This window comes from Chanos chanos, chromosome 1 (assembly GCF_902362185.1).
Source record: "Chanos chanos chromosome 1, fChaCha1.1, whole genome shotgun sequence".
NCBI lineage: Eukaryota > Metazoa > Chordata > Actinopteri > Gonorynchiformes > Chanidae > Chanos > Chanos chanos.
The window spans coordinates 57,870,988-57,879,764 of record NC_044495.1 but is presented as its reverse complement, the minus strand read 5'-3'; the positions used below and the strand labels follow the sequence as shown (position 1 = coordinate 57,879,764).

The 8,777-nt window shown below is 45.0% G+C and overlaps 1 protein-coding gene across 1 annotated transcript; it reads left to right on the top strand.

Annotated features, from left to right (window-relative positions):
- The first annotated feature begins 3,788 nt into the window (after positions 1-3,788).
- On the top strand, positions 3,789-8,511 carry arid5a (AT-rich interactive domain 5A). The gene is made up of 6 exons (XM_030766117.1): positions 3,789-3,968; positions 4,628-4,793; positions 5,065-5,117; positions 6,264-6,361; positions 6,762-6,927; positions 7,192-8,511. Exons 1-6 carry the CDS (start codon positions 3,789-3,791, stop codon positions 8,509-8,511), a joined length of 1,983 nt encoding a protein of 660 aa, XP_030621977.1.
- Positions 8,512-8,777: the final 266 nt, after the last annotated feature.

Here is an 8,777-nt window from a genome sequence, read left to right as displayed (position 1 = left end):
GAGCAGGCCCTGAAGGGAATGTCAGGCTTGTGTTGTGTTGTGTTGTGTGTGTGTGCGTGTGTTGTGTTGTGTGTGTGTGTGTTGTGTGTGTGTGTGTGTGTGTGTGTGCTCTGTTCTGCTGTTATTTTAACAACAAAGCATGGTGGTGGTCACTAGTGTGTATATACAGGGAGTGTGTGTGTGTGTGTGTGTGTGTCTGTGTAGATGTATGCATGAGAGAGAGAGAGAGAGAGCGTATGTATTATGTAGCAGTGTATTTACTTTAGCAATGTATTTGTATGCATGGTGAGAGATGAATGCAAAGGGAGAACAGGCAGAAGACTGACTGTGTGTGTGTGTGTGTGTGTGTGTGTGTGTGTGTGTGTGTGTGTGTGTGTGTGTGTACGTGTACGCGTGTGCGCGCAGAGCAGTGTATTGACTGTGCTGTTCTTGCAGTGTCGGAGCTGAGTGGAGGAGAGGAGCCGAGAGAGAGGGTTGAGGAGAACAGAACTGTGCAGGAAACGTCACCCGAACAGGTCAGAACCATCTCCCATCTCCAGCCTCAGCGTGGCTCCACTACAGTACTTTAGACCTGTGTCAAAATCTATTGAATATGGACTCTCAAAAGATTTGTCTCTCTCTCTCTCTATCTATCTATTTATTTATCTATATGTCTGTCTGACATTCTTTTTGTCCGTCTGTCAGTTGATATATCAATGCGTGTCTAATTTTGCACTCTTTAAAAAAAAAAAACAAATCTAGCGGTAGATCTTAAGGCAAGTTGTCGAAATATACGCCTCACACGGTGGGAAAGGCGTACGAGTTTTGCCTGAGTCAGAGGAGTCAGAGGACTCAGGACTCCTCACATGACTCTTCAGGGTCATGATAAGAAAGAGGACATTTAATCTGATGTGTGCGCAGAAAAAAAAAACAAAAAAATTCTGCTTCCAGTAGGTCTACACCCATCCCTTCTGTTTCTCTTTCTGATGATTGGTGTTTTATTTTGCTGGAGCTTTCACTTCTTCATTTTGAGACACCCCCCCTCCTCCACCACCCCCCACCCCCACCCCCATGTGATATTTGTCAGCGGTTTGGATCAGCCTACTCTAATTCTTTTTCTATTAACCACGAACAGGTTTTAAATAACAGTAACGTTGAGCGGTGTTTAGGTAGCACAGAATAAAGGTCATTGAACAGTTCCCCACATCTCAAAGTGAACGTAAATTCCTGCTCGTGACTTCTTCTGACTGTTTTTTTGAAGAGCGCGATGGATTTGTGACGACGGTTGTAGATGCTTTTAAAATTAATCTCACTGATAACTGACCGTTTAGTTCTAAGAATGATAGCGATCGACACGTTCGTAGAATCACGTTCAGACAGGCACAGACTATATGGCACAAAACAGCATCGGTGAACATTTTTTGTAATTTATGGCTTTTAATGGTAATGGCCATTAGCAATAATCAAGCCGATTCATTGCTTGAACTGAAGAGGAACATGCAGAAATGAAATTAGAAAAATTACTCACAACATGCTGAGTAGTTATTTTGGGAGATGTGACTTCACAGCCAGTATATTGCTTTATTTTAGGTTGTGTTTGTACCTCATTCAGACAGACTAATCAGAGACTGCTCAGAAACCCTGGAGATTTCAGTTCAATGTCAGAGAATTTTTGTCAGTTTCTCCATACTATGACTAATAACTGTCATTCTTTGACGCAAGAGAGGATGGGAGATTGTCCCAGCGATCATAACAGAAACCCAAACGTACCGTCTCTGAAAAGCTTACTACGGTCTTGGGGCCATCTTTCGAAACTGCCAGAATTGTACTCCACCTCACCTTCATACGCACAAAGGCATACACACTAAAGCACTTTCACACACTTCTGGTAATTGAGAAAAAAAAAAGTTTATGCAGTGATGCAGAGATGCATCAAATTTCCTAAGTCGTGTCAGAGGATGAAAGCCTTGTGGTTTTAGTGGGGAACGCTAGCCAGGTGATAGCATCTTCCTCAGCACCCCACCAACAATCATTCTGAGAGTTTTATCGACGCGTCCACATCAACATGTCCCACGCACTTTTCCGAAATTTGAATGTGGTGGAAATTTAGAGATGCTGTTTACTGACAGTCTCTCTCATTACAACGGACCTGAGGTTTTTTTTGTTTTTTTTTTTATTTGTTTCAGCCGCGTGGTTTATGGGGCACACTGTGGGTTGCTACATTCGGACAGCGCGCGACTTCCTGTATGAAACCTGAATGTCACATTCAAAACGGCAGTTCCGCCCTGTTGCGGTCTAGATATGAATAAAATAAACGTTATCAAACACTGCATAATAAATAGAGATTGTTATTAATACAAAATTCTCACATTTGGAATCTTGACAGAGGTTATTTGATGGTGAATCACACTGAATGTGGATCTGTATTGACCTTATCTTTCTCGAATTCCTAGTATTTCTTTAGGCGAGGTCTTAACAGTTTTGCACAGTTTTGTTTCGAAATGTATCCATCTGGTCGGTTCAAACGGCCACAAATAAAAAATTCCAAGAAGACGATTGCGCATCGTTTTCATAGAAGAGGATCCTCAGAAGAGCTGTTCACAGAAACTGAAACTGACTGAATGAAGGGATCTATAAGGACTGAACGGCGCTATTAGCTTGAGTTTCTAATTTTGCTCGAGAGAAAGAGAGAGAGAGAGAGAGAGAGAGAGGAGGGGGGGTGTTTCTCCAGGGATAGTAGCCATGCCTTACCAATGTATAATTCTTTGATACTCCTTTCATTTTAGCTTGGACTTCAATATTATTTACTCAGAGTACAGAGTGAATATACAGGTCAGTATTACTCATTTGTGCAGAAAAGGGGCCTCAAGTCTTCATTATTACTCATTGTAAAGAGCAGGGACCTACGTCTTCTTTATTAGTCACTATAGAGGTACACTTCTGGGAAGGAGTGGCCACATAGTGGAACTCTATTCAGTGTGAAACTGTCTGACTGAACTCTGCCTGAGAGGCCCTGTATCCAGCACAGGTACCAAAGACGTCACTGGGTAGCCCAGTGAGTGAAAACTCACAGCAAAAAAACAAAAGAAAACAAACAAACAAACAAACAAAAAACAACAACTTTCGGGTCGTTGTTCTTGATCCGGATAACTGTCTCCACCGTTTCGTTTTGTAGCGTGAGATTTATTTCGGAGTGTTCCCTGAATCCAGTCGCTGTTGTAGAATTCCCATTTTTGACTTTGCTGACGAGTTGAAGGTTTTTGGATTTTTTCCCCCCACTTTTCAATGGCCCATTGAATCTTAAGTATTATTTCTTTTTTTTTTTTTTTAAAGTAGTTTCAGGTTCTGTTCCCGCAAAACGGTTCAAATTTTTTTTAGTCAAATGTCCCTTTGGTCTACAGTTCTCAGTAAAGATATTGTCCGCAGGTTGATATCTGTGTGTTTCTGGGCACTGATCCTATGACATGTGGTATTTATTTCTGCTTGTGTCTTCTCTTTCATTTCTCATTTGTGGTACACCATTACTGTGGCCCATTGTGAGCCTCCGTGACCATAATATTCGCTCACACAGCCCTTTTTTTGACAAACTTACTTCCAGCTACTGTTCAGAGATCAGTCTGGTCAGAAGATTCTTCTCCTCTGCCTAACATTTGTTTTGTTAATCTACAGTTGTGCTGGGTATTGGTCGTATGACTCATACATTCCATTTAATGCTTTTTTTTCCCCCTTCACTCTGGATTCTAAAGAATGAACGAATATCCTAAAGCCTCTAATCGATCAGTTCAAACCATAAACTGCCTGCACGCAAAATGAACCGATCGCGATTCTTCGGGCTCTCAGATTTAGTTGATTGTCTAAGGAGAAGGGAGAGGAAAGACTCCAGCGCGGTTCCCCCCTCCGCAGACACCCGCTCGCACCACTCGGATGAATCTGACACGAACGCCGCTCTGCTTTGCATGCAACACATTGCTTTTATAGTAAATGACTGTGTGAGTGTTTTTCTATTGTGCACGGTGCATTCCTCAGCATTAAGAAGCTTATAAAGTCCCGTCTGAAAACCCCGTGTCACACACACACACTGTCGGTTTCCCTTCATACAGGATGCATGGTTACTTATTGAAAGTGGTGGTGAAAAGCCGAAGCTGCTGTGTTTTCAGTCTCTTAGTTTGAATATGACTTGTTCCGGAAAGAGCTGACGAGAGCATAACATTCATCTGAAATTCGATGGGTGTGAATTATGGTGTCAGTGTTTACCACAGTCCATTTATGTGAAAATGAAATTTTATCTTTCGATACCACTTAAATTCTTCCTGTAAATTAAATATGAGGCTCCGCGATGATTTTAGAGATTCCACAGAGATGTGAAACTACAATTTTGGTTTGCAGCGTGTGAATCTGTATCTGCAGATGTTGTTTGCGTTTTTAATTTTTTATTAGTGAGCAGGTCATCTCGCTTACTCTTCAAAAGTAACTTTGAAGCTTTTAAAAACAACAACAACAACAAAAAAGATTTTTTTTATCCAAGTCTTGAAATTATTATCTGCTTTTTAAATGATATCATAATTGTTGTTCGTGTGACTGCCAAAGAAAAAAAAAATTCCAGCGTATGGGCAAGAGTTGTAACGTTCATGTTTTTGCTTCTTGGCAGAACACTCGAGAGATGGAGTCGTCAGAATCCACCAATGGCAACGAAGAAAGCTCCCGATCGGTCCAATCAGAGACTGAGGAAAGGACTTTTGTGACCAATCTATACCGGTTCATGAAGGACAGAGGCACGCCCATCGAGAGGATACCTCACCTTGGCTTTAAGCAGAGTGAGTTTAGCATACGACGCTGTCGCAACATAGAATGACTTGTATTCTAGAAGATTCTGTCATTTCAACACACATTCTAATATCACTGCCAGTTTATGCCACTAAGACAGTTGTGCTAAACATATGTCTTGATGCAAACATATGAGACATGCACCAATTTGTGTAATGCGTACTTGCAACAAAAAGCATTCACATTCTCACACTGATGACCAGAAGTTGACTGTCTGCTCATGTTTTTTGTTGTTTTTTTTTTTAATCCTCCCGTTTGCAGTAAACCTGTGGAAAATCTACAAAGCCGTGGAGACACTGGGCGGATATGATTCGGTTAGTATCGACACACAACTACCTACACATCTTTTTTTTTATTCTCATGTATCCCTTTCTAGCAAACCCACTGACCTCACCTGTTCTTAAAAAACGAGCTATATCATGCAACTGTCTTCAGGTTTTTTTTTTGTTTTTTTTTTCTTTAAACAAGCCACAATCAAATAGTGGTGGACAGAAACGCAGTGAAAAAAAAAGGTCACACGTATAGATAGGCAGAAACATATACACAGGGGTCGCGAAGCTCTCGTCTGTGCAGAATGGAAAAAAGAAAAAGAATGAGTGGCTGTAGTGTCTGAGGGCGGTGACCGTTACGACCACAATGAGAACAGAAGGGTCCACCTGCCAATGTCTGTCTAGAGCCAGCACCTCCTGCTCTCTGTGTGTGATGCTTTGTTCTCTCTTGCAAAGTTTCCACTCAGCTTGTGGCCTGTAGCGTGTGTGTGAATGTGCCTGTGTGTTTGTGTGTGTGTGTGTGTGTGTGTCTGTCTGTCAGTGGCCTGAATGCAGAAGATGATGCCTGTAGATGCAAAAAGGCTTTTGGTGAGGTTTCTGTAGCTTAAAGTCACAGTGGACCTCAGTGGTCAGCTTGTTGCACAGAACAGGAAGGAAATGCTGGATGTTTTACGCGTATTAGCTGATCTAGTGTCAGTTTTGTGGTTCCTTGTATGTAGTTTTTCAGAGAGAGAGGCTGCAGAAAGTTGGCCTCAAAGTCATTTAACAAATTCAGCCAACAGTATTTTAAAGAAATGGCAGGTTTGAGCTTATAAAACGTATGCGCTGCTTAATGTCGATTCATCATGTGACTTTTGCAGAACAATTTGAATAAAATTTAAAAAAAAAAGAAACATAAAGAAAGAAATGTATTTCGTTTGGTTCCTCAAGAGTTTGAGTTTCTCAAAAGATTTTTCAAGAATGCATGTCTGTAGAGACACTCAATGCGTATAAAAATATATTAACAGTGCACGTACCCCCCCCCCCCCCCCCCCCCCCCATTTCAGCCTTTACTGTTTCTCGAAGTGTTTGTTACACGTAAGGCTGACTCCAGATCTGTAAAACGTATAGTGTAGGTCCTAGTAACTCTGGTTTCACAGAATGTGTGTGTATGTTGTATACCCACTCATATGTGATGTGTTCTGGTCATAGGTGACAGCTCAGAGGTTGTGGAAGAACGTCTATGATGAGTTGGGAGGTAGCCCAGGCAGCACCAGCGCAGCAACCTGTACACGCAGACACTACGAGAGGTGAGCATGCGACAAGACGCTGCCTGCAGAGAGAGAGAGAGAGAGAGAGAGAGAGAGAGAGAGAGAGAGAGAGAGGCAGCAAGCCAGAGGCTGTCACTCCAGGGTGACTCCACTCTCATACTAATTAACACCCGAAATTTGAGTCAAGCTCATTTCCTGCTCTGGAGCTCCATCCCCTGGCAGCGTGCCAGCCGCACAAACACGAAGAGCGGGAAGATTGCGCTTCCATACTCACAGTGTCCCTACAAGTCCTATTTAATTCTGGAATTCAGTACAGTCCATCAAGGGCTTTACTACACACTATGTACATGACTGTCATGTGCAAGACAGTAAAAAAACCTCCAATTACTATGTGATACTCATATGGTGATCTCCTTCTCTCTGTCTCTCTCCTCTTTAGGTTGGTTCTCCCCTTTGAGAGGCATTTGAAGGGTGAGGAGGATAAGCCCCTCCCTCCTTCCAAACCGCGTAAGCAGTACAAGAAGAGCCCAGAGGGAAAGAGCAACAAGACAGAGGCTAAGAGGAAGAGGAAACTGACGGACAGAGAGGGCGATAGAGACTCTGAGGTACCTTTGCTCTCTTTGGCCAATGTTCTATAAGGACATGTCTACCTCAGTCAATGCCTCAAACGCATGGCCTATGCTTACGTAAGAGACCACTGGCACTTGTAAAGCTCGTTTTATACTGTCCAAATGTATCTATTAAAAGCACTTGTTCGTGCGATATTTATCCCATGAACTTGCCTTGTTTTGGTCAAGATTTGGACTTTTTTTTGTTGTTTTGTTTTTGTTTTTTGTTTTGTTTTTTTAATGCATCTGTTCTCTCAACAGAAAGTGGGCCCAGACCACCACTGTGAGATGGGAACCTGCCACCTTTCGGCTCACTGGCCCGCGAGCTCCGACAGATCGATTCCCGACCACCTGGACTCGCACAGCGACGTCGTCTCAGTCGGTGACCACTCTCCCATAGCTGCCTGCCACATGTCCCACCAAGCCCAGGGCGCAAACCCTGAAACGTGCACCAGGGGAACCTCCGTGCTTCTGCCTCCGGGTCCGGCGGAGGTCATCTCCCCCCTGGAGAAGAAAAAACGTCTTGCCCAGGCCTGCCTGACCGTTCCTACTCCTCCAGGAGGGGACGACACGGCGGAGAGGCCCTCCGTCATCCACCACTCCCAGCCCCCAACGTGCACGCCCCACGGACGGACGCGAAACTCCTCCGAGGGCTCTCCGCTCCCCCTCTCGTCTCCTTCCGCCTCCGTCTCCCGCGGCTCCTCGCCTTACTCGATCTCCTCCGAGGACTCGGTGAAAACTCACAGTCCCTCCGTCGCCGAGACGGAGAAACGGACGCCGACGCATTTCAGCCCCGGCCGTCCCTCCGTGTCCAGCAACGTCGGGGTGTGCAAGCCGCAGAGCCAGTACCCCAGCATCAAAGACCAAACCGACTTCTCTCGCCAACATTACAAGGAATTCCTTCAGGTCAGCCCCTCGCAGGGGGACTGCGTCTCGGACAAAGCCCAGAGGAATCTCCCGGGCTGGGGCGCCGACGGAAGGGGAGGGGCCAGAGCCTCGGCCCTCAAGCCGCCTCCCATTTCCCAGTACGGCTCGCCAGCCAAACCGTACTGGTCGCCCACCGCCTCAAGTTTCACCAAAGTACTGCCCAAATCCGCCGACCACTGGCGGCCCGCCTCCACACAGCCGGTATATAAACTCGCCCACCAGCCTCACTCTAAGCGACCCATGCCCGAGGAGTCTTTGAGCCACATGAAGAAAGCCATGTACACGTTGCGTTTCCCGGACAAGAAGGAGAAATCCAAGCCGGTATTGGCCAAGCCGCTTCCCGCACCGCAGCCTCTGTTGCATCCTCACCCTGGTTTGCCCTACCTGCCCCCACCGTACGACAGAACCGGCAGGGGCGATCTGTCAGAGCCCCACCTAAAGGCACTCCCCATTCATCCAGCCCTGATCCAGGCCCCCTTAAACCTTCCCCAGTCTCAGGGCCACCTCGCGCACCGCCTTCCGCTGGGACCCATCTACCCTGCCGCGTACGAATCCACCCTGCGGGCTTACCCGTACTCCGTGCCGATTTGGCATCCTCACGCGACGTACAGCATGGCGAATTTGCAGCCTTTCTACCCCAACACCAGGCTATAGGCCCAGACTGTAAAACTCATCCTCTCTCTGTTCCACAACCTTTTTTGGGAGCCGTACTGTGTTACAATGGAGTCTACTGAAACTTGAATAGTAGCTATTTATTATTAGTCTTCATAAATTCTTCTATAGGGGAATTTTTTTGTTTGTTTTTTTTTTTTTTTAAAGTAGCCACATCCTGTTGCTGATGAAACAATATTGGGAGATTACATCTTTCGTCAGCAAACCCTTAACTGTTTTTTTAATCTGGTTTAAGATAAAAAAAAAAA

Excerpts from the sequence above, each read along its gene's own strand:
- arid5a (XM_030766117.1), top strand. The coding sequence starts at position 3,789 with ATGAACCGATCGCGATTCTTCGGGCTCTCAGATTTAGTTGATTGTCTA. Across the intron at positions 4,794-5,064 it reads TCACCTTGGCTTTAAGCAGA|TAAACCTGTGGAAAATCTAC; the intron begins GTGAGTTTAGCA and ends TCCCGTTTGCAG. Across the intron at positions 5,118-6,263 it reads CACTGGGCGGATATGATTCG|GTGACAGCTCAGAGGTTGTG; the intron begins GTTAGTATCGAC and ends TTCTGGTCATAG.